Raw genomic sequence first — 26,383 nt, 5'->3', positions numbered from 1 at the left:
TTTCTTGCAGTAATAAGTCGCGCACAAAACATCTGTACCTTGCTTTTGGCACAATTAATATTTTAGAAGTCTTTCAAGGCTTAACGAGGTTCTTTACTGAATCGTCTACTGTCCACGAAAAAATTAAAACATTCTTTCAAAATGAACCAAAAAAAAAATATACAACTGTACACAAAAAAGTCTTGAATTTTATTGAAATTTCAAGTCTTGTATCAAACAAAAACTTCTCTTCCGACAAAAATATTCTCCCGGTGTCCTCCAGATACCCAGCAACTCTGAATTGGTCCTTCAGTGCCTCTGTTAGCTTTGTCATCTTCACAGAAGTCCCTGTGGTTGGGCTCTTCCATTAGGCCTCATTTTATCGTGTGAAGGAACGTACATGACGACCTCTTCCACTGCCTCCACTAACAAACTTCCCTCTTGAGCCACCACTGCTACTACTATTAGCACTTGTCCAAGATGGTCCAATTCCTCCGCGGCCTCTGGAAGCACGATCGCGAGGACTCGGTCGGTAGCCTTAAAGCAAAGAAAAGTATACTCAGTTGGAAAAAAAAAAAAAAAAAAAAAAAGCCTAGGTGCAGCAGGTGCTGTGAAAGCACAGGAAACAAAAACAAGACGAGACACAAACCGGGTTTTGTTCTCTCCTTTTAATTTTCACCTTTCTTTTAGGCCAGCATTTTTGTTTTGATTGGTTCTAAAGTTACCGTGTGGTTATGAAGACAACTGAACTGCAAAAATCTGAATGCAAAGTTAAGGTTCTGCGATCGAGTGTTCAATTCAGCAAGTTTTAGGGATTACAGGACAGTTCGTACGAAAGCATGTATTTGACAGTCTCAGTGACAACTGTTCATATATGCTTAAAAAATTTGCTGAATTTCAAGGTGTTTGCGGCATCCTTGCACGGTTTCATTTGTAAAGCAAAAATGAAATTCAAGGAATTTTCTATAGTTCGATGCCCATATGAATACCATGTACCTGCTGAACTTAATGGTCTCAGTGGTGGCAGTGGACCCCTGTTAAAATTGCTTTGACCACCTCTACTGTCATTGTAGGTTCCTCGCGGCGTACTCTGTGCGCTCCAACTTGAGCCTCGAGCGCCTTCACGACGACTGTAGTTTCCTAAATGGGGAGAGAATAACCCATACACTGTAGAGCAAATCTCACGTTTCTTTCACTTGAATCTTCAAAGCACTAAGTGGGTAAGCACTGTATTTACATAATTCAAATAGATAAAACTGCATTAACATACTCAGTGTTTTTACTCAAAGCCCACAGATTATTTTCCCCTGGTTTAATGCATAGCACAGTATCTACTTTTCAGATGCAATATCAGGTTTTAAAAGATTTGCATTAGCTGCTGTACAAAGAGGCACCCCTAATGCTTTAAGTATTTGCTGTCAAGCAAATCCCAGTACTTGTGACTTTTCTAAGTGGAAGTATTTTCCATTTCTGCTGTGGTAACTTGTCTTGCCTACAGGATGGAAAGGAAAGGAAAGCAAAGCAGCCTGTACAGGAAAAATGTTTAACACGGTAACTAGAACCTCCAGCTTCAATGAAATTGCATCTTGCTCTTGTCAAAATCTTCCATCCTTTTATTCAACCCCCACTGAAATTCATACTGTGATGCCTTATTTCAGGAACCACTATATCAAAATGGTAGAGAGACCTTTGTATATCTCTGACTGTCTCTGAAACACTCCAAGAGTTGCTGTACACAAGACTGTGACACGGAAAAGGAAACAGCTAACTCCTTTTGTAAGAGTGGGGGTCAGAAAGGCAACACAGGAACTTGCAGTTTTGGTTCAGTTTCACAGCACATGAGATAACCTTTTCTAGCACCAAACAACTTCTTTCCTTCCTGGATGTCAAAAACATTTCATGCCAGGAATGATTCATTTGTGGAAAATCTGGCTAATACTACTGAAGCATTTTTAGCATTCATTTACTGCGATTCTAATAAAAAAGAAGGCATACCTTTTGAAGCAGGTGGGGTAAAGAACCTGTTCTGACTGTGAAAAGCTCCCCGTCCTCCACGATTCCCTGAGAACCCACCACGTGAAGAAATCTTCTGCGACACTTTTGGTGGCCTTTTGGCCGGCGGTATCCCATCGGGAGCAACCACTTCTTTGCTCTCTGCAGCGACAAAATCATCCACGTGCATGGAGGGTGGTCTGCTTGTGTTCTGTTTCCTCTGACGGAAGATATCGTGTGGTCGAATTCCTTGTCCAAATCCTCCCCTGCCTCTTCCTCTTGGTGGTGGCACAACGTGAGCTCTCTTTGCAGGCTCTATGTATTCGGATTTTCCACTGTCATGACAAACCATGGTTTCCTTTGTTAATGTCAAAATTAGAACGATGCCATTTTAAAAGTATTTGGCATTTTGAGAAGATACAAAACAGTGCTAACCACACCAACTGTTTACTCACTAAAGTCATCTTACCTTGAAGTTATGAAAGTCTCATGCTTGTGCTTGCCAAGTTTGAAACCTTTTGTAGTTTTTGTCCGACCAGGAGATGATGGTTCTGACAAAAATGACCTCTCCAATTCTGCTTGCAAGTCAAAGTCACTGCAGCCCTTCTCTGACAGTTCAATTAAGTCAACTTTTACCTGCAGCAATAAAGTTTTATAACAGCAATCATTATGAGCCCCTCTAAAAAAAAAAAAAAACATGCACCAGCATGGATGAGAATCAGCAGAGATCCTACCACAGCCCAGCTCTTTCTGCTAGTGTGAAAGGCTCTATCCTCTCCCTTTTAATGCAGTAGTTGGCTCAAATAAAAGCAGCAGTAACAATAAAATTAAAAAAAAAAAAGCAGCAGAGCTGCAGCAAAATTGCCCTCATGCCTCTGAATCTCTACAAAGGGCTTAAATTCCAAGCATTGTTCTGCTTATGCTACAGTCCCATAAATTTATCAGTGCAGCTCTTGTATGTGAATCAGATATTTGGTCTTCGCTTAAGAAATTTAAGCACTTCTATCTTTGCATGTAAACATGGAAGAATGAAACTAAAAAAGAATGCAGGCAACTGAGTCAACAGAAACAGACAATTTCTCGCATAAGAAGCTAACACACTAACAAGTGCTTCATTTAAAAATTGCTATTTTTTGTTACTGCATATTTTTCAAAGAGATGTTTAAAGTTCAGATCACAAAAATCAAGTTTCAGGTAACTTGAAGAAATGCTGTGCACAGTTTCATTTACTACTGCCTTTTTTTCCCCCACTCTTGTCACATCAAAGCAAAGATGAGCTTAAAGCATAGATGAGCTTCTTTGAATATTACTGCAGTGACAGAAGATAAGCATGGACAGAACAAAATAAATCATGTTCTTAGTCTACATTTAACACAAATTGCTGAAAAGCCCCAGCAGCAATATAAAACAAAGCAGGTTAGGACTGACAGACAACTATCCCTCTAAAGGAGATGAGTTGTACATTGAGAGTGCTGTGGAAGGTGCCAATTTTGTGTCTGTGTCAATTTGGAGGCATTTGACAATAACCCTTTAACAAATGTTAGCCTTCCTGCATCTGGGTCAATCGCCCACGTGAATCTCTATCCCAGGTTAACCCTTACTTTTAAACCCACTTCAGTAACGTTAATGGAGCTTTTTACCATATCCAGATCAGTGTCTATTTCTTCAGCCTGAAAGGGTGAGAACCACATGGACTTCAGCTGGTCATCCATCACATCTGCCAACACATACGTAGTCCTGCAACAAAATAATGCCAAATGCATTTCTTTATGAACTGCAGCCAACTGCAAGCACATGAGCACTTCACAACCTGGGGTGAATGCTGCTTGCCTTATGCTGGACACCTGCATGAAACTAAATATACTGGTACTAGTAGGGAGCAGTAATAGCAGTTCTGTTTAGATCCTGTTTGTAAGTAAATCACAGGCCATAAGCACACACATTTAACCATTTTACCTGTTGTTAAACAAATTCTGAAGAGAATCTGGTGCAGAAAGGATAGGCTCCACATCCTGGTCACTTAGTGGACAAGCATCACCCGCTGATTCCAACATTTGCCTGACTCCAACAATGTTGTCCAGTAAGGATTCAAGGCCATCATCTTCCTTGGAATGATCCTAAGTCAACATACAAGGCAGAATTTGTTACTCTCCTCCAAGAAATAAACATTTTGTGTTAATTATTAAAAAAAAGACTACACTGCAAAGTCCATCTGTCCACAAACAGTGAAGCTGAGACATTTCAGTATGCACATGACAGCAGATTGCTCCTTAGTATGCTGACAGAACAGTCACCACAGGTGCATTCTTCACTACTAGCTCATGCAACAAGCTCTGTAACATTGCTCCACAGCATGTGTATTCACCTCAGGTTGAAATTAACAAGCCCTCTGCTAGGGCATTCCAACATCCTAAGCGTCTGTTACTCTTCCTTCAGCACAACTGTAGCTTTTAGTTTTACCACTGACTTGGAAGCAGGGATGAGGGACAGCAGAAGAGCACTGGAAAGGCATCGGTGGAGCAAATTGCAGAGCAGCTGTTCTATGGACTCTTCTAAATTAGCTGTCTACTGCACGACAGTCAGCAACGATGCAGAATTAGACCGGAATATTAGAATTTGGTCTCTAATTAGAATCACAGAAACACTGGATGGATGGAATTCTGCAAGTCCTCTAGTCCAACTCCCCTGCTTGACGCAAGACTGCCACCACAGCCGTATCGGCTCAGCCCTAACTTAATCTAACCAAGTCTTCAAAAATGCACTCTGTAGTGATTTTTCTATTCTCCCTCTCCCACTCTTCCCTTAGCATCAACCTGAACCTCTGAAGCCACAGACGGGGGCCATCACTCTTTGGTTTATCCACCTGAAGCCATGAAGAAGAATTTGGTTCCATCACCTTTGTAACTATCCTCACATTGCTGTAAGCAGCTACAAGATAGCTCCCTTCACGGGACTAAATAAGCCCATATACCTCATCCCTTCTCCATAGCACATGTGCTCTAGGTCCCTGACTACCTTGCTTGAACGCTCTCAAATTTCCCTAGAACTGCCAAGAAGTACAGATGGCCAGAGGTGAACACAGCATTTCAGCTGACAGCTCACCAGCATTCCATGGAGTGAGACACTGAGGTCCCCCCTCATTTGCCATCCATGCTCCTTCCAGAATTGCTCAGAACGCAGCCTTGGTTGTTATAAGCAATGCACCATCAGCCTGTTTCAATCTCCCGCTCAGCACAACCACCCAGCCCAGCCTGCGCTGAGGCACTGCACTGCCCTGCTCTCACTTCATTTTGCCTCACCACCCACACAAGCTTTCTGCTAAACAAATCCTAAAAAGTTTACTGAGGTCATTCAATTGAGGCTCAGTGGTTCATCATTTCAGCCACTCCCTCATTTTATTGTCCTCCACAAATTCACTGAAGATGTATCCGTCACTTGGATCTCAGCCCTACCTGAAACTTCTTAAAACAAGAGCAAAGCATATGACATACTTCTCACCAAATAGGGATAGTCTTTAAAAGCAGTCAGAGACAAGATTACAACACGATTCAATACAACAATATTCAAATTCTCTTACCATCACATGTTTTTCCAGATCAAGCAACAGGTTTTCTGGGGTTTCCTCTTTGCTCTGCAGTAGATGTTTTAACTCTGCAGTGGTGAGACCCAGCGTTCTGCCTGGATGAGATCCATCTACTTCCATAAGGCTCCCATCATCTCCACAACATCCCTAGAAAACATGAAAAGTGGGAAATAAGTATACTTAAATGTTCATTATACTTCTAAGACTGCAAACTCCTTAGAACTTAAATATACATCAGAGAAATACAGCAAAAGAGTAATTTCTGCAGATTTAAAGGTATATAATGCAAAATAATTTTAATAAGTATATTTCAATCCTGCAACAAGATTAATCCAATCTTTTCCCATATAAACTGAGGTCTGTATCAGAGAAATTATAATTATTTTAGACTTCTTTCTATACATTAACAGTCTTTATATACTGCACTATATTTCTATAATACTTTCTATAGTAAGTGTTAATGCAGCAACTCCCCAACACGCCATAATGAATCTAAAACCTGGATGCAACAGCACACTGCTCACCTAGGAAAGTCAAGGAACTAATTGACAGATTAGATTTTTACTCAAGTAAAACTGATGTTCCATAAGCCTTCTTTCAGAGGAAGCCATTCTACCATAAGACTTTTTTTTGTGCTGCCAATGTCACTTATCCTAAAGACTCAAGATGCTGCTTTTTACCTACTGAAAGCTCTTATTTATTGTGTTCTGCTCAACTTCCACAGATTTCTTTAAAAACTAAAAGTGGCCCTGATATTACTGATGGAAAAGCCTTGCAGAGCTATCTACGCAGCCATGTGCTTTCTGAAATAGCTCCTGAATGCATCTCATACTGCAGAGTTCAGAGAGCAGCCACTGAATTTGTCTGTTCATTTCATGGTCACTCACCAGAGTATCAGAGCTGAGAAGCTGTCGCATAAAATCCAGGAAAGAAGAGGCCAGTTCACCCGTGTCTTTGCTGAAACTGGTTATGACGCGCTTCAGTACAGTATACAGAGCACTGCTGTGTTTCCTTAGAGAGCTGGTTTTTCAGTTTGGGGGTGTTTTTTGGTGGTTTTTTTTTTGAGAAAAAAAAGAAAGAAAAAAAAACACTGCATTAGTGCATGCATTGTGACCGCCACGCTGTAACTTATCACAGTAACGTACATTACAAAGTGAACTTGGTAAGTTTCATCATTATGGAGTTTTGACTACAAAGCTGGAGCTTCATCATTTTCTCTGCACTCAACCATTGTTCTCACCAGTGCAGTCCACAGACTGCTCAGACACAGCTATACACACCACAGCAATACCTCAAAAACCAGCAGAGAATGGCATTTACACCTTGTGGAGGAAAAGAGAATCACAGAAACAGCAACGCCTTTAACCTATTTTTCATTGACAAGTTGTGCAGCTTGCTAAGTCTGAGCAGCACACTTCTGTAACGCTGCTCAGAAGAGTACTTTGAGCAGCCTTTTATCAGCAGTGCTGCAATGCCTCGCACCATCCCTGTCTGCACCTCACTTCAGTGGACAGAACTCAGTCCAAATCCAGGACAGGGAAAGAAGTGACAAAACAACTTGGTACTGCCCACTGCACGTATACATTCTGTTCAAAGCAGAGTGGACTTAATACAAGTAGCTTAAAAAAAAAATTTCCATTTCAAAAGCCCTAATTGTTGGGTGGTCAAGACGTGAGAACTTTATCTCATTCAAATCCTCCAGCCTTGTGATGGCAAATCATAGAATGGCCTGGGTTGAAAAGGACCACAAAGATCATCCAGTTTCAACCCCCTGCTATGTGCAGGGTCAGCAACCACCAGACCAGGCTGCCCAGAGCCACATCCAGCCTGGCCTTGAATGCCTCCAGGGATGGGGCATCCACAGCCTCCTTAGGCAACCTGTTGCAGTGATATTACAGTTTCATATTACATCTAGGACTCCCAGATGGAGAAGTAGGAATTCATAGGCCTTCCAAGTCCTCCTCTGATTTCACATTGCAGAAGATTTTGATAAAATTTTAAGTTGTCAGAGATATCCTAAGATTTCATACCTCTTCAAGTGATAGAAGCCGTAGTCATGCTCTGTAAGGAACATCATTGTTCGGATGCATGTCAGCAGACAATTGTAACTGCTCTCAGAATTGGTTAATGTTTCCATTAGACAGTCACAAATTGATGGCATCAGATCCTTGTTTGGCAAGGAATTGGAAAGCTGCTCTAACTCTGACACAGAGCCTTCTGACGAACTTGGTAAAATGAGTGCAATATCCTACAAAAAGTGGTTATTATTCACATTGTAAAAAAGCATTTGAAATACAGGCAGTAAATATAAACCACACATCACATTAGGAACACTAAGCTCTTTCACTACTTCTTTATCAGCATATTCCCATATTTGGTAGTTATTAATGACTAGTAACACATTAAACTAATGTACCCTTTCTAATTTGCTTCTGTTAAGGACTGCAAACTATCACTGATTCTTTAAAACATAAAAGATACAAAGGGTGAGAAGTGACAGCAAAGCCACAACTCAATGCCAGACAGTAAGGGAGTAATGTCTTACCTTGGAATTATGCTTTTTGCTTAGAGACTCAAACTGTCCCTTAATCTCAAGACATTCATCAAAATTTAGATGCTGCAAGCACCTCTTAGGAAATCTAACATCTACTGCTCCTTCATGTTTTATGTAACATAACACAAGACTCATTTTCACAATGGATTTGCATAGGCAAAGACTCCTGCTTAAATGCAAGTGGCTGACTGCTCTCTACCAACCGTGCCCAAGAGTCATTTGCATAACTGGATTAAACCAAACACATGCAACTAATAAGATAAGCAATGACATGCAAATCTATGCATATAACTCATGAGAAACTACCTGCCCTACTCCAAGAATCAGTTTTCAGATTTCCCACTTTATTCTGTGTGGGTTTTTTTTTCTTGTTGTTATTGTTGTTGTGGGGGTATTTGGTTTGTAACAGTGGCAGCAGTCTGTCATACATATCTTCAGACTTGGAATGTTATGTTGAAGAGATTTCAATTAGACTGCCAGGAGACACATTATTCAACTGGCTAAAAAGTGAATAGTGACAGCACAAGTTTTGCCAGTGGCCCAACTTCCAAAATCTTCCTGTAAGGAGAAACGATATCCCCTGCAGCTGAGAGAACAGTCAGTCTTTGCATCATTGGTCTCTAATGACCACAAAACAGCGGCTGCAGTGATTCAGTGATTTATAACCAAGAATAGAAAGACTGGCAGCAAGTCTGTCACAGTAGCCAACTGTACAGAATTTTTTACTTTTTGCATTTTAACAACACTGATGGGTTCTTCCTCTTATGGAAAAACAAACAAAAAAAACCCTCATGCTCCTAAGAAATAACATCATTGAATTTTTCCCCAAAAGCCATCAAAACACACTATGCATTAAACATAAAAAATACCTGATCACAGAGGGACTGCAAAATGGAAGTTACGTATTCCGCGCTTTGTTGATGAGTGACATTGTCTCCAACTGATCGCATTAAAGCCAAAAGCTCCTGGAAAACTTCTCCATACTTTTCATCACCTTTAGTAGTTCCATTGATAAGATGCAAAATGGCCAATTTACAAGCTTTATGTGAAGCCAGGGCATCCAATAAAGCAAGCAATCGAGTAGTCTGACCAGTGTATTGTTTCTCTTTATCTTCCGTGTTGCTGAAAGGATATCAATGCACTTTGAAAATATACGAAAAGCTGTTCTAAGAAGTGATCTAAACAAACTAGAATACCAACTGTTGCTGGAGTCATAATTCTACATTCTAAACAAAACACCTGCTGTATGTACTTTATTTTCTTTAACTTCCACTAAACAACTTTCAGTTGCATCAGAATGTAACTATGCACCTAAAATAAACAGTACTCATTCAACCTCCTGCACCTGACAAATATCTGCATATTTCCCTGTTGATATGCAAATCCCAGTAAGCTTATTTAGTTCAGATAAGTCCTTTAGAAAAATTTGTGTGAATAGAAAAGTGAAAAGTTTTCAGAGGGACAGCCTGAAAAAAGCCTTCCTAACATACTTTCCATACATGCACAGAGTGAAGCAGTGGAGAGGTATGATACTGCTCCTTGCCAACACTATGCATTATCAGGACACAGTATATACTACTGGACTGAGAATTCGTTCCATTCATAATAGGTAAATATTGAAAGTATTTTTCTCTTGCTGAATCAGCTGCAAAGAACCTGGGAGAGATTAACAGTCCACTAAAGAAATCTTTGCAATAGAGAAATGAGGATACCTTTGTAGGTCTTCTACAATTAGATCCAATACAGTCCTCATGATAAGAAGAGCAGTAGGCGAAGCCAAGTCACACAACTGAACACAAATACGTCTCAACATGTGCTGAATAGGCTGGCAAGATGAACCAGAAAAGGATCGAACTATCTCTTGTATCAGTTTGGCCTGAACATGAAGATGCATGCTCCACAGCTTCCTGGTGTTGAGTGCCACTGAAATATCATGTGGCTCAATTACCTGCAGGAACAGAAGAACAGGAGGTTTTTCCTTCCCACTTTCATCATAAAAACTCAGTTCTACTGCAAAGCGTAAACAAATACTAAGTACTGATATTGTCCTCAACAAAAAAACACAGAGCCATTTTCATTAATATCACTGAATGACAGAGCCACAAGTTAGGCATTCCGTTGGGAGCATGGTTTGCCATGCATCTTTTATGCTTACTTAAAGATGACAAATTCAAGACGCGTGCCTTACTACACTGCGAGCTGGCACTGCCAGCCATTATTTCATTAATACAATGGTAGTCCAGATAATCTAGAGAAGAAAAATAGTTAACTATTAACTGAAAAAGATGCTCCAATTCCTCCCCTCCCCTTCCTCTCCCTCCACCACCATGAGAAACATATCTCTAAAGAACCTACATGAACAGAAATGCTTTATAAAAACTTGAATGCACCCTTTCATCTATCTGTTATCCCACAGGTAGGAAGATGGTCTAAAACAGCTACAGGCAATTGAAATTCTTTAAAAACTAAATAAATCTAAATTATACCTGAGTTGTCTGCATGGGCAGTGGAAGAGGCAACAATTCTGAAAGCAGTATAAGTCCGGAGAAAAAACCCTCAGGAATTCTCAAAATGGAGGAGAGAACCTCTTTCAGCATTAAAGACCAAGTATTGTTTGCCAAGGTTTCTTCCGAAATGGTAAGCTTCTCATTAACGCCCTGCGTAAAAGTCAGTAGGATATCAACAATGTCATTCTGAATTTTCTGCTCATCACTGTCTAAGCGGCCTGAGAGAGGAATAGAACACAGGAGCATGTGTAAAGAAACAAGTGCCGACGGGACACGCATGTCCTTGAATTCGAAAGAGCCGCCCCTCAGCAGTTCTGTTAGCATGGTTTTAAGTAGCGTAAGGGTACAGCGGGCCATAGAAATAGTAGTAACTCTGTGAAGTGTGGTGCCCATGTTGACATGCAGTCGCCAAGGCTGGATAAGGATGCTGTTCAGCTTCTGGAGAACGCGAATGAACGTGTCCATTCCCTCCGAAGAAAACAGTTGAATTACTGCAAGATTCCACTTAAGGTCCTTCTGTTGACCTGTATGGAAAACAAAAAAAACATTTCTGAATGTCTGATTCCTCCCAGGAATTCACAGTTACATTGCAGACATGTTAAGTAAAAGACTCAGGAAACTAAGATTTCTGTGTTAAACAGTACAGACGTATCTGCCATACCTTCTACCACAGGTGGTGGACACGCAACATGACAAAGAACACGAAGTGCCGTAGGAAGACCAACTCCATCTGGGGTCATCAAACTGTCAATGTTCTTCAAACAAAATTAAAAAAAACACTTGTATTACAATAAATGACTTCATATCAAACGTTTTACTTGCTTTATATTCTGACGCTGCAACAAACAAGCAGCTTAGTCATCAGACCTTTATACGCATTTGCTTAATTATACAGAAAAGCAAACTTGACAGCCCAAACCTTGGAAAACCAGCTATGAACAAAAGGCTGTTAGTGCTTAAGGTATACACGTATATTATATACCTACATATAGACACACACACAGGTATATTTATCATCCACTGACTACCAGCCTCTACTGAAGGGAATGGAGGTTTTCAAGACCGTTTTCCAGAAGTAAGGTTTTCATTTAACAAAAATCAGAAGAGCAGACTTTAAGTTTCTGCTGTTTCAAAACATATAAATCACTACGTTTTATATTCTATCCTTCCAATACAGGCATTCTTCTGTTTGATGTTTTAAACAAGAAAGGAAGATTAATTGCTAATGCTAAAAATCTATTTCAGTGAACTTAAGGAGAGAATTTTTCTCTGGGGGCTAACTCCAGGAGAAAACAGTTGGAAGTTCCTTTCAGCTTTCCTGGCAAATAACCCTGTATTTGGCCTTTCTTAGTAACCAAAGCTGCAAAATGAAAAACTGCTGCCTGCTCAATGCAGGTGAAAGAGCAACCTGCCTCTGCCTGCAAAATTACTTCCCAAGAATTGGCAGATGACAGCTTTACTTCCCACGTTGATCACACTCTTGGCCCTAGGTTCCCAATGCACATGACCAGGATACACTTCAGTGTTGGATTAAAAACTCAAAATCAAAGGATAGAGAAAGATACAAAATAAGGCTATGTTTTTACAAATTACATTCTGATTGTTTATATAACGATATAAACTTTGCACTCAGCTACCTGCAGTTTTGTTTCACTAAATATAACTGAAAGCAAAAATCGGCCTAGATCATAAACTTTAATAGAAGCATCTATTTTTAAATATCATGGTGGTATACACCCAAGATAAAAGTATCAAACTACAAAAAGGCATAAGCCTATAGCGTACAACTAAAAGAGAGTATCTATCTGTATTTTACTAACCTGTTTGATATATTCAATAAGATTTGGAATACAATTTATTTCAAATCTCAGGTTTTTCAAAGGTTCGAGCCACTTGCTGAGCTCTGGGGGAAAAAAAAAAAACAACACTTGCTGTTAATCAAGTAACTTGTCAGTGCATTTATGAACATAGAGTTTTATTCAATAAAAACGTACTCAATCTACACAATAGGTACTAAGTCCAAGTGCAAAATCCATAAAGCATACTCGATAGCAAGCAGAAAAGCACCATCAAAAGCAAGACTTCAAAACAATCAATACACCTCAAGTATTCTGCTGGTCAACCTGAACACTCAAATAATTCTCAGCTTGTTTTGTGTTATTCGTAAGTAAATGTATTTTACAAAAGACACAAAGGGTCCCACTGTCAGATAAAGAAAAAGCCATTAAGGAAAATAGGTCCTTGCTCTTGATGTACATAACAGGTTATTAAAAACTGAAAACAAACATACCATAAATGCCCAAACAGAACCAATCTCTGCACCTATTCTCTCTGAAAGTCTTTACACAGTAAGTTTCTCTCTGACCAGAATAACCTGAATGTCCCAAATCTTTGGTAGAGAGATTTCAAGTTTTTAAACTCATTGCTCCTGAAAATAGGCAGAAGAACCTGAAGGTTCGAAGGCCAAATGGCTACAAATTAACAAGGAGGATACAAATTAGATCCACTCCTCACAAAACAGTCTGACAATCTGCAGAGGCAAAAAGCATGGCAGGGGGGGAAATCTAACCGAAGTTCTGAAGACTTCTGATTTGTGTCAGTGCCTGCAAGTTTTTGGGAGAAACTGCTGGGAGATCTAGACACAGCAGTGCAGCAGTGCAGAGCACAACTCTGGCCATCACAGCATGTTGTTCAGGTGTCAGAATGGCCCCCAGCAGCCTTCGTCCAATCAGCCCCATCTGAGTCAACACTACTGAGGGAAGATCCCACAGCACAACTCAGAGGTCAAAAGATTTAGTAACAGAAACCTGACTATTCCATGCCAGTTGGCCCAGGTGCCAGGAAACAGTCCCAGGAATATTTCCTTTATTTGCATATACAGACCCTGTAAGCCCACATCGCCAAAGGAAACAACAGAAGTTAAGAGTCTGCTCACTAACTAGTTAGTCCAATTCTGAAATTTGCTCTCCTCAGTTATTTTCAACACAAAAATAATTTCATACTTCCTGCAATTATCCAAAATTCATGGTAGTTAATATTACTTGAAAAATAATTTAACTACACAGAATTTCCTATTAAACTGTCATTAGCAGGGAAAAAAATTACACATAATATCTGTGAGTCAACTAATCAGTTGCAGCTGGAAGAGGAATTTCATTATATACATTATCCAAACCAGATGATTGTGAAGTACCAATTACCCACACATAAAAGGTTTCTTCCATGCATGCAGACAATTCAGTTGATAATGACACATACTGTACCTTGCAATTTGGTGTTATTTTCGTCTGCCTTACAAAGCTTCAGCAAAGGCGCCGAGTGCTGTTCCAGCATTTGGACATCACTGGAAGACTGAACCACCAGCAGAACAAGGATGCAGGCATAATTATAAGCAACTGACTTCTTAGACTTTGAGTCTCTGAAACAACGATAAGAATCTTCTTTAGATCCCGGCTAATGCAAATTTGCTTGATTTTCATACTTTAACACCTAAAATTCCATGTACAGAACTTTCAGTTTCAGCAAGGCTTTCCCCATATAATTATCATTAAAAAAGAAACTTCTCCTGTGTTTTCTGAAGTTTCCATTTATATTTGCTTAACACATATTTTAGCACCCATAAAAAATGAGAGCTGAGGACACTGACAAGTCAACTAAACAGCAAATCTTTTTCTGTAACTTTGTCTCTGCTTTTAAATTTTTGCCTGGAAGTGCTGCTACCTAAAGCAACAACTGCCTGTCCAGAGCATATGACTACTTTTAAGACCTTCATGAACTAAGAGATTCCCACCCCTGAGAAGTGTGCATCCCCATACAAATCTTCCTCTTGAATGAGAACTGTCTGCTTACTGATTTTTTCATATAACCAAATGTCTGATCTATGTCATAACATCTTTATGGATGACCTACACAAATTTTGGGCATTAAGTACTTGATCACAACTGTGAGGCCTGATCTTCACAGAATCACAGAATGGCCCAGGTAGGAAGGAACCTCAAGGATCTTCAAGTTCCAATTCCCCTGCCACAGGCTGCCAACCTCCGTATCTAATACCAGACCAGGCTGCCCAGGGCCCCATCCAATCTGGCCTTGAACACCTCCAGGGATGGGGCATCCACAACTTCTCTGGGCAGCCTGTTCCAGTACCTCACCACTCTTGTAGTAAAGAACTTCCCCCTGACATCCAACCTAAATCTTCCCTCCCTCAACTTAAAACCATTTCCCCTTCTCCTGCCACTATCGACCCTTGTAAAGAGTTGACTCCCCTCCTGTTTGTAGGCTCCCTTTTGGTACTGGAAGGTTGCAGTGAGGTCACCCTGCAGCCTTCTCTTCTCCAGGCTGAACAAGCCCAGCTCCCTCAGCCCGTCTTCTTAGGGGAGGTGCTCCAGCCCTCTGTTATTTTCAATAACATTGTTCTACTTAAGGTATTTTGAACAAGTTCATGGTCTAAAAGGACAAAGTATTTAATTATACTGAATTATTTTTAGAAGGTAGATACTTCCGAAATGTAGAAATCTAACAAATGCAAATATATGCATAGTTACCCTAAAGCTTCTTTGGAATAGTACTCCATTAAAGTAATAAGACTTTGGAGGTTTTTCTCCAGACTGAAAACATGAGCCACAGCAGATCTTCCCACAGGGTTAAAGGTGATCAAGTAAAGGTTATGAAGCGTTCCCAGCAGGTCGGAGTGGTCGGTTTCCTCACTGGCTGTGCACCGCTGAAAGTGGCAGAATAATTCTGAAATGCATTGTAACGTCTGTGTCGAATGGAGGAGCCACAGGGCAAACGTGTCCTCGTTTGCACCATCTGATTGGAGACCTTCCTCTTGATCCGGATCAGAAAACTGACAAAGTGCTCTAATCAGCAAATTCGTCGCCTCATATTCAGAAATGAAGAAAAGGAGACCCTTCTGTGACTGCGCCAGGAAACGCAACAGATCGCGGATAGCTTGTAGCACGCCTGGATGTGCACCTGTCACTGGAATAGACAGTAGCAAAGTAATGCATTCCAAAAAATGGTGACTATGAAGATATCTGAAAAAAACACACGGGAAAGCAATCAGTAACACTGCAATCATCTGCCAACACAGTACAACAGCAGAATGTAAAGTTATGTGCCTCCTAGCTTCAGTACTTACCTGCTCTGTGGATTATGAGAAATAATAACTAATAATAAAGCAGTACAAAATTGTAAACATACAAAACACAACTGTTCTAATATTTACAGGAAAAGAATGGTTTCAGTTGGAAGGAGCCTTAAAGACCCTCTATTTCCAAGCCCCCTGCTGTGGGCAGGGATATCACCTGCCAGCTCAGGCTGCCCAGGGCCCCATCCAGCCTGGCTTTGAACACCTCCAGGGATGGGGCACCCACAGCTCCCCTGGGCAGCTATGCCAGGGCCTCACCATCCTCTGAGTAAAGAATCTTCACCTAACATCTAAATTACATCCCTCCTCTTTTAAGTTTAAAGCCATTCCTCTTTGTCATATTGTTACTTGAAGACTGTTTGCTTATAGATATTAATATTTAGCTGTGATTTACACTGCTATTATCAAAGAAAGCCGTTTACAGAAATACTTTCTAGATAATAACTTGCTAACAGAGAAATAACACATGGGATCCTATAAATAGCTGAATACAGACAGGCCTGAACTCCTCTGCCCATGTTCTGGAACACTGAGCCAGGCTGACAGAACAGCATGCTTGTTTATATCCTGCCAGCTCAGCATAGTGAGAGAGGTAACTACAGACTCTTCATCCATATGTGTAGACATCTTCCAGGTTGAAAAAGGGAAAACACTTAGATCTATAACAACTTTCAAATGCACCTAGCATAAACATCCAGGATTTATGAATGCAACTGACATGTTAGCATACTGTGGTATCTGTCACAGCAAGAGGTTAGCTTGCTGTTATGCACGTGGTAGGCTTGACTGAAAGCCAACAAAGGTAACAGGTACATTAACCATCAAATTCTCTCAAAACAATCCAGAAACTTGTGACAAAAACAAAACAAAACATCAGGAAAAGTGTCAGTCAACAATGTTATCCCTAAAAATATCTGTACCAAGCTGAAGGAAACACATTCTCAAAAGTGAACTTGCCAGTACCATACCTAAAAAGAACGGGATAAGGATCATCCCTTTCTGGAGGGCCTGTAATGCGTGCCATGGTTGGGAAAGATTTCACAGGTGGCTGAATCATTGTATGAGGAGCCGTCTCCATCAAGTGGAAGATTTCTTCAAGAAGACTAACGAGTTTTTCCACCTCTCCTTCACTTATATTAGAAGATTCCAAAAGATGATCCATATCCATAGGAGCCTCCACATCGTTCTCATACTCTTGGCTGGCTCTGTCAAGTCCTGCCAAGTCCTGGTCCTGTTCTGTCTCCGTGTGATTAGGAAGAGGAGGAGTGTTCTCGGCCAACTGATCAACCACCTTTTTAATATCTGACAGAATCTCATAGAAGTGACACTTCTGGAGAATTGCAGAACCAGCAGTAACTACTCTCACAGTCTGATCTAACAGTATGAGTTCGAGCAGTTTCTGATAACCACTTTTTTCATGAGCATCTGCACCACCTCTTAGAAACATTTCCATTCCCTCAGTTGTACTAATAACACTGTCCAGAGCTTTAAAAGCATTAAGTTTAAGAGAGGAGGATACATGGTCTGCAAACAACAGTTCAAACAACACATTAATAACTCCTGCCTGCAAGAGTGCTGTTATTCCTTGAGTCCCACATTCTCCTAATGATGACACCAGTTTCGTCCCAGCTTTGAGCTGTCGGACATTCAAAGCAATGGGCTGCTTGAGAGCTACCTGAAGGCTTAAAGCTTGCAGGGTCCAGTCTACTAGCTGGGTAACATAGTCTTGTTTTGTGTCTTTAACCTGCAGATAGCTCAATCCTTTTACTATTAAACTTGGAATCTCTTCTAATGCAGTCACCCACTTCGCACCCCTTTCCTCTTGATATAATTCCAGCAGCTCTGTTAATTTAACTGAGGCCTCCACTGCTCCTGAATTTTCTTTTTCTGGATCTAGGTCCTTAATTTTAGCAACTTCATTCTCAAATACAGTCTTGTATGGGCAGTTGAAGTATAAAAGAGGTCCAAGCTCCCTTTCAAAAGGTTCATATGTCACGGGAGGCACAGATGCCAGATCCTCTGGTGTATATTCAATATCAAAGCTCGGATATTTAAATGTTTCCCGTTCCAGATCAGCAATCCCATCTTCATCGCTTGAAATCTGCTCATATCCATCATCTCCTAAGAAGAAAATAATTCAGTTATGAGAGAACTTATGGATAACCCAGTTCATTACTGCTGAGAAGCTGCTCAAAACAAAATAATTATGTACTCAATGCAAACTAGTTAGAAAACAATCACACACCAACACAGAAAGCTTTCTCTGTCCAGCTGTAAGTGAAAGCCCCAGCTGACATATTTTATGTAAGAAGAGACACACTCAGAAGAACACATAAAGCAAAAAGTTCTTTCAAATGGATTACGTATTACTATAAGAATACTCTCAAATTTTCTTCTTATGACTGTATCTACCACTAAACATCTAGCTCAAGGTTTTACACAGGGATGGGTAGCAAATTTAAATAATTCAAGATGACAATTACTGACATTATTATGAAAAAAAAACCAGTTTATTAATTCACTTATTGTTTGCTTCACAGTTCTCCTATTTCTTTAAAAATCAGGTAACAGGACCCAGTGTTCATTCTTATCTGTAAAATCCACCTCTGTTTTCCTCTTTTTATAGAGCTTGATGGGAAGATCATAGAATTATAGAATGGCTTGGGTGGGAAGGGACCTCAAGGATCATCAAGCTCCAACCCCCCTAAAGATTTACTATCATGAAATAAATATCCCTCAACATAAAACTGTTCTCCCCAAGAACCATGGGCAAGGCACACAATGGAGCACTGAGGGGAGCAAAATGAGATACAGCTCTCTATACTACAACTCATTATAATAGTACTGCAATCTAAAGGTCAAAAAGCTTTTTCTTTGTTTTTCTTATGTTTTTTTATAAACTTAACTTACCTTCACCCTCCTCCTCCTCTTCACCATCCTCTTCATCTTCATCTTCCTCCTCCTCCTCCTCATCTTCATCAGGAATACTCTCTACTGTATGACCATCATCGTCGTCCTCCTCCTCCTCTTCCTCAACATCCACATCTTCTTCATCATCCCCTTCTTCTGGTTGATCTTCTTCCACCTCTCCTTCATCAGAATACTGGCTTTCTTGGTGAATGGATGTTCTATCAGGAGAAATGGGCTCAAAGTAATCCTCCCTATGGTCCACATCATCTTCTTTTTCTCCAACCACTGAAAAAAACACCAAAATAACCCAAAGTTTAAGAAATCAGAATATTTCTGTGAAATCCTGTGCTCAGAATTAGAATTTTTCATTACACATAGTGGAGATGCAAAAAGAACATCTTAAAGAAAACCTCTGACTATTTTGGCAGAAAACAAGCAACAATCACTTAATTCAGCAAGGCTGTACAAGAAGTATGTGAAGAATTCTTGGCACTTTTCATCTGTACAGAGCCCACAATGCAGCAGACACTGCAAGCAGAGATGCAGTGGAAGGACAACAAGCAACAGCCAACAGAAAATTTATATAAAATATGCACATTATGATCGATGTGCATTGACCAATAGCTGATATTCTTAAATCTATTATCTTTTAAATTGATACAATGCAATGTATCATACAGATTTTCTTTCAGATCCCTTCCCTCAGGTGGAATCTGTCCAGCAGCAGTAACAGCAGACAGGAAATCTCACAGGACAGGAAACAGAATTCTGCCTCCACTAAGCAGTGGTACAGCAGACAAAACAAAGCCTGTTGTCATTCTACCTGACACTGGCATAGGTTCATCCTCATCATCATCAGGAGGAGGAGGGCCCGGAGGTGTCCTTGGTCCCCTAGGTTGTGGTCTTGGAGGACTGCCATTGAACTGGTCTTCTTTCTCTCCATCAACTATATTTATTGTGAAAATGAAAACTCACATTTAATGGAATCATAGAAACAGAAATAGTATACTTTAGTATTTCAGTTCTACTTTGGATACAGAAACACCTTAATTTCCCAGCTATTATTTAATCTGTATTTTGCCTCAGCACAATATGTGAGGTTGTTTTCTGAAACCACTTCTGATGTAAACAAGAACTGCATTAATAAGCAAAGCTATTAACAATACGGATTATTTTTTTTAATATAATGCAGGATTAAAATTAATGTGGTTAATTGCCATTTTTTACTTCAAGGCCATCAAGGCTTACCATGCTTTGGGGTTCTTTTCACACCAGGCTGCTGCTGGGGAGGAGGAGGAGGAGGTGGGGGTGGAGGAGGTGATTCTCTGTCATGAGTGATTACTCTGTCAACTGAGCCATATATTGCCAAAGTCAGACAATTGTACCACCCCCTCAGAACCAATCCATCTGTGTTGACCTGTTTGGATTTGTTTAAAGAAAAGAAAAAGAAAAAAAGAAAAAAAATCTCTTTAAAAGAATACCAGATAACTAGATAAAAGTTACTTTATATCACTGGATCAGTATCTGCACAGAAGCAAAAACGAAGTACTGAACACTGGAGTATCCCTCCAACCTGCATTTTAAAAACTGAGAAAACTTAAGATATATAAATAATTACAAGAAATAAGTAATTCTCTTCTAGAAGCACTCAATTACTTGCATTGTGTTGCCTAATTCATACAGCCTGTATCATACCTCCAGTTAACAAAGGAAAAAAAAAAACACAACAACATTAATTACCATGGGCCATAGATGTACTGATCTGAATGAGACAGACCAAACAAACTCAAAGAGGATATGATTTTTTGTGGCCTGCAGCCATAACGTTCTGATTCATCTTTGCTCATGACACTGGCAATCTTGGTAAGAAATGTCAAGCAATCAAGTCTTCTACAACTGATGCCATTCATATAGCATCTATGACACAGGCTGTAAAGCAGTAAGTACCTGAGCTACAGGCAGGTTTTAGAATAAGATCTGAAACAGTGAACGCTTTACTCAGTTCCATCGCACCACACTTTCATACTCAGATGACAAACGTATAGAAAAGGAGGTTTAAATCACATTGCATTACCTTTGCATTGGGTCTGAAAATAATTGAAGTGTTTTCATCATACTCGAGGCTGTTAGGTAAAATATACAACATTATTTTTCCATTACTACAAAGCATTTCATAGAAACTAAACATGGCAGTACTAAACAGATCAGTAAAGTACTGAACAAAAACACACACTGAAAAACAGGAATGAAGAACCATTTATTTTCACATAATACTTTTCATTAATATATATGAGATACAGAAGTTTAAAAATAACAGTTCTTAAGTGTGAACATCTGTCCTCTCACAAGAACTGGAGCAAAAGGGCAAGGAGAATATAAACTCCTTAGCAAAAGGCAGACCAAATGAGAAAAATATGGGAGATGCAGATGTTCTGCACTCAGAACCTCTCAAGAAGAAAAAGGGAAGGTGGCTAATGAAGACTTGAAGTAATTGTGAAAGTGCTTACCTCCCCAGCCTATCAAAAACAGGAGCACTTGGCTTGCTGACATTGTTGAAAAACAAGTCCAGTTGAAACGTGTGTGGGGATGTCTCTCTGGAAACACAATAAAGGTAAAATTTAAACCCATCAATCTCCTTATCAGAGTATGCACAACTAACAAGGAAAAAGCCTTAAATAATACTGTTTAAATGATTCCCCAAAATAATTACAGGAGCAGCAGACATGCAAATGTGTTTTATCTTTTTAGACAGGAAGTCCTATTGAAATATAGAAGTTGAAGAAAAACAAACAAGAAGGTGTTCCTGAGTCAGACACTCACCCGTAAGCCCTGCTGTCAGGTAAACTCGTGTGAGCTCTCACACCTGGAGGAATGACACGTACCTCATTTATATAAACCACACATGGGAAACGAACCACATCTATATTGGTACTTTGCTGCAAAAAAAAAAAAAAACACAAAGAAAGAAATGCAAAACGTGTAAAATATAAAATGGAAGCAACGTAACAAATACTTTTTATTAACCAAACTTAGGTTACAATACTAATTATAAAATTCAATTCTGTAAGATGTTAATTGCTTGTTAAACAGAGAAGATTTTTTAAGTGACCTCCTGGCATTTTTTTAAATTCCACTTGAACCTTATTTATTCAATTTTGCAATATTTGGAAGCCCATTCAGAACACAGAAATAGCAAATGTAAAGAAATATTATGCTTTAGCAGTCCTAAAAAGTATGTTTAAGCATACTAGGAAGTAACTGTAAGGTCACCAACTTCCCGTATAGTAGCAGCCAAACAGCTGACCCACTGTCTTGAGAGGTGCTGGCAACACAGTAGCACATACAAAACTCTATGATGGTGAGGCAGTGACTGCTGGGGCAAGAGAAGGCAAGGAGGAAACTCAAGGTATGTCTGTCTAGGTATATCTAGGTGTTTCCTAGAAGGAACTACGGAGTTACTTTTTAAGGGAGTGACAAGACCAGCTGAAGAGCCTCTACTCCAATGCACACAGCTTGGGAAACAAAAAGGAGAAGCTGGAAGCTACTGTGCTGCTTGAAAGCTACAACACAGCTGTCATCATCGAAACCTGGTGGGATGATTGCCACGACTGGAATGTGGTTATTGACAGCTACGAGCTGTTCAGAAGGGACAGGCAAGGAAGAAGAGATGGGAGTGTTGCTATCTACACCAGGAAAGAAATAGAATGTGAAGAGCTGTCCCTAAAGAACAGTCATGAGCAAGTCAAAATCCTAGAGGTGACAGTTAGAGACTGAGGCACCAAAGAGAGCCTTGTGACTGGTGTCTGCCAGAGGCCAGCAGATCAGTCAGAACCCATCGATGATGCCTTCTACCTGCAGCTACAGAAGGTGTCACAATTGCAAGTGCTTGTCCTGCTGGGGGACTTCAACCATCCAGACACGTGCTGGAAAAGTAGCACAGAGAGCTCAGTAGGCAATCCAGGAGGCTCCTGGAATGCATTGAGGATAATTTTCTAAGTCAATTGATGGCCCAAACCAGGGGAGATGCAATACTGGACCTGTTGCTCACTAATATAAATGCTGCTATCAGTACAGGCTGGGATGTAAGGATGGAACACAGCCCTCCTGAAAAGGACTTGGGGGTGCTGGTGGGGGAAGCTGGACATGAGCCAGCAATGTGCCCCCACAGCCCAGAAAGCCAACCGTACTCCGGGCTGCATCAAAAGAAGTTTGGCCAGCAGGTGAGGGAGTGTCATGGTTCTGTGATTTTTGGTTTTTGGTATTCCACATCATAACATCATGTGGGGCACTAGGACTTTAGCTGTTAATGCTCAAGTCCTGGGTACCTGCCCAGAAGAGAAGAATAACTACATTCCCCAGGGGACTCTGCGGTCAGGGAGAGGAGGTTTAACTCCTGGCAAGGTCACCTGATGTGCTCTTTCTCACCTGCCCTTTGTCGTGGGCGCTGCTCCCATCTCCCTGCTGCTCAACTGGACTGCACATCTCACCTCAGCGTTGTGGTGAGGCCTATCCACCTTTCGGACATTCTCTCTCATTATATTTGATTTATTAGCTTCAATTCTGATTATATTGTATTATAGTGTGTTATCTTGCATTCCGATAATATACTTAGTAAATCAGTTTGTTTCTCCTCAGATCGTTGCCGCTGTTTTTAATTATTTTGGGGTCCCCTGTTTCCTTTTTTTCCTGGAGGTGCGGATCTGCGGATCCCTCCACCCCACTTGTCACGGAACCGGGCCGAACCAGCCCGTAAACCGTTGACAGGGAGGTGGTCGGCCCCTCTGCTCAGCACTGGTGAGACCTCACCTGGAGTACTGCATCCAGATGTGGAGTCCTCAATTCAGGAGAAACATGGAGCTTTTGGAGTGCGTCTAGAGGAAGGCCACAAAAATGATCCAAGGGATGAAACACCTCTCCTATGAGGACAGGCTGAGAGAGCTGGGGCTGTTCAGCCTGGACAAGAGAAGGCTGCAACGTGACCTGATAGCAGCCTTTCAGTATCTAAAAGGGGAGCTACAGGAAAGAAAGAGACAAACTCTAGCAGGGTCTCTGGTAGCAGAACAGGGGAAAATGATTTCAAGCTCAAAGAAGGTAGATTTAGGTTAGATATAAGGAAAAAATCTTTTACAGTTAAGGTGGTGAGGCACTGGAACAGGCTGTCCAGTGATGTGGTTGATGCCCCATCCCTGGAGACTTTCAAGGCAAGGCTGGATCAGGCCCTGGACAACCTGATCTAGCTGTGCCTATCTCTGTTCACTACAAGAGAGCTGGACAACTGGCCTTCAGAGGTCCCTTTCAACTCTAAGGATTCTATGATCTTTTAGCACAAACACAGAATCTTGCCCTAAGGACTGAAGCATTACCATTAGGAGGACAGAACAAAAGGAAACATGCTGTGACAGGAAGCACAGCTTTACTAAAGGACTGATGACTGTGGGAGTGCTTTGCTTTAAAAGAGATGTATTTGTCACATGTAAGACTCAAAATTTCTGGAGGAAGCCATGCAGCACAGCCCAGAGACATTCTGGTTAAATGATACAGGACTGCCATACAGCAACCTTATCAATATCACAACTGAGTCCAGTTCAATATTACTCCAAAAAAAAAAAAAATAAAAAAAGAAGAAAAACAAACTAGATCTGAATTGCCCAACACATTTTAGTACCAAATAAATAACTTCACTAAACAATACTTTTCAAGATGAAAAAGATCCAAGGCAAGGCAAACGATCCATTTAGCTGGAGAATTATTGTAGCATAACGGTGGCTTTTCTACAATATGAAAAATGCATTTTGTTCTCTTTAATTTTTTCTTTAGTGAGAATTCAGACTAGTTCAAGTTCAAAAAGCATAATTGGCAAGAATGAAAGTGCCAGAAAACAATATATATAATTAAAAACCATTCAGTAAGAGAGCATACTGCCCTGAGAAGAAGGCGAATGGCGAGCACTTCCTACTCAACACTGTCTTAAATAGTAGAGGAGAAACACAGTCACGTCTGGCTAAAAGTGGCAACTACAAAGGGCGGCAGAATAATTTCTGGTTTATTTTTAATTGCAGATCAGCTCAAAACGCTTTGTTTTCTTTCTCTGCACAAAATTTTTTTATTACCATTACAGAACGGCTGCAAGGAACTGTTCTGCACGTCGGGCTCGATACGTCCTGTAGGTCCCTCCCAACCAAGAATCCCCATCACCGCTCAAAAATTTCTGCACAAAATTTATCCCACAAGCTACACTGTGCTTCACATTTTCCCCTTCAAGGTCCTCTTCCTCCCTCCAGATGGGCGCAAGAGGCTGCGCTGTAACACAAGCGGCTCCAAGTGAAAAGTTTATGCCCTCACTATGAAAACAGGGCTGAAGTGCTTGTTTTGTTCATGGTACATACAGCTCCCACTGGATGCTACGATGAAGTAAAAGCCATCTGATAAGTACCCAGCGCACTCCTTCCCCACTCCCTCCCTTGCAGATGCCTGCAATCACGACTCCCAAACCCTACGATTTCAGCTCGCCTCTCTCCGTTATCTCCAGAAAGGGCAGGCACCGGCTCCCTTAGCTCCGCCGGTGTTCGCAGCGGGAAGACTACAGCCCAAGTGGCGGGAGGAGGCGGAGGTGCCCACTTCAGCAGAGCTGAGCCAAGCACCGCTCGCTCCGGCCCAGCCGCTCACCGCCAGCCCAGGCCGCCCACGGGAGCCTACCCCAGCCCCGGTCCTCCATGCCTCGCAACGGGCTCTGAGGTATCGGGGCGAGCAAGAACGCGGTTACGACAACCGACAAGACAAGCCCACCGCATTACCTCCGCGCTCTGGTGCTTGAACGTGTCTAAAAACAGCAGCTCGGTTGCGGTGTCCACCGCCATCTTGGCTGCGCCAAGGAGAGGAAGCGCTTCCGGGTCAGCGCCAGCACTTCCGGGTCAGCGCTGCTGTGGCGTCGGGGAGGGGCGCCGGAGGGTTTTCGGCGCCCCTTAGAGACGAGACGGAGCGCCGAGCGGCGGCGGGGATCCTCGGTTGGGAGGGACCTACGGGGCGTATCGAGCCCGACGTGCAGAACAGTTCCTCGCAGCCGTTCTGTAACGGTAATAAAGTGTACGCGCTGTGAAGCTGAAGGCAGCCCGCGGCACCCGTGGCACTGATGTGGTGCGAGTTGTTTGCGGTGACGGGGCTTCTGTGTGGATTCTGTCACAGAACAGCTGTCTGTGTCTTTTAGAGGAAGGAGAGAAAACGCGGGGCACTTCTAACTGCTAGCTTCAGACAAATCCCTCTGCTTTCCTTAGTGGTGATAATTATACCTCATTATCTGTGTCTTCTGGTTCTTAATGAAATAAGCTGTCGTGTGTGCACCAGGAACTGATGAGGCCCTTTATTTCATTCTAGTAGCTAAGCTTGCTGCTCACTGCATCAGTTCTGATTCTGTATCTCCATTGTCCATGCTGAAAGCAGCTCAGGAAGCTCTGTCTCCATGCTGTGTGTTGGGGACCCACGGTGCAACGCACTGTTCCACAGCCACGTTCATCACTGCTACAGATGACAGGTTTTGTGTCACTGCTGAAGATCCAGGAACTGGAATGACTTCTGAATCACAGAATCACAGAGACACTGAGGTTGGAAAAGACCTTCAAGATCATCCAGTCCAACCATCCCCCCATCACCAATCGCACTCACTAGACCATGTCCCTCACACAACATCCGAACAATTCCTTGAACACCTCCGG

At 41.3% G+C, this 26,383-nt stretch overlaps 1 protein-coding gene across 1 annotated transcript; it reads right to left on the bottom strand.

The window, feature by feature from the left end:
• Positions 1-358: 358 nt before the first annotated feature.
• VIRMA (vir like m6A methyltransferase associated) lies at positions 359-25,531 on the bottom strand (the record flags this gene model as incomplete). The annotated part of the gene is made up of 24 exons (XM_079533489.1): positions 359-516; positions 976-1,119; positions 1,975-2,306; positions 2,441-2,607; positions 3,612-3,708; positions 3,928-4,088; positions 5,549-5,701; positions 6,442-6,574; positions 7,585-7,802; positions 8,978-9,230; positions 9,821-10,056; positions 10,595-11,139; positions 11,277-11,370; positions 12,436-12,518; positions 13,879-14,033; positions 15,160-15,651; positions 16,733-17,885; positions 18,675-18,959; positions 19,498-19,620; positions 19,923-20,091; positions 20,749-20,797; positions 21,182-21,268; positions 21,495-21,610; positions 25,469-25,531. The coding sequence occupies 24 exons, from the start codon at positions 25,529-25,531 to the stop codon at positions 359-361; spliced, it is 5,466 nt and encodes a 1,821-aa protein (XP_079389615.1).
• Between the last annotated feature and the right edge of the window lie 852 nt (positions 25,532-26,383).

The sequence above is a fragment of the Tetrao urogallus genome, assembly GCF_951394365.1.
Source record: "Tetrao urogallus genome assembly, chromosome: 3".
NCBI lineage: Eukaryota > Metazoa > Chordata > Aves > Galliformes > Phasianidae > Tetrao > Tetrao urogallus.
The sequence above is the reverse complement of the archived record's forward strand: the minus strand, read 5'-3'. Positions and strand labels throughout refer to the sequence as shown.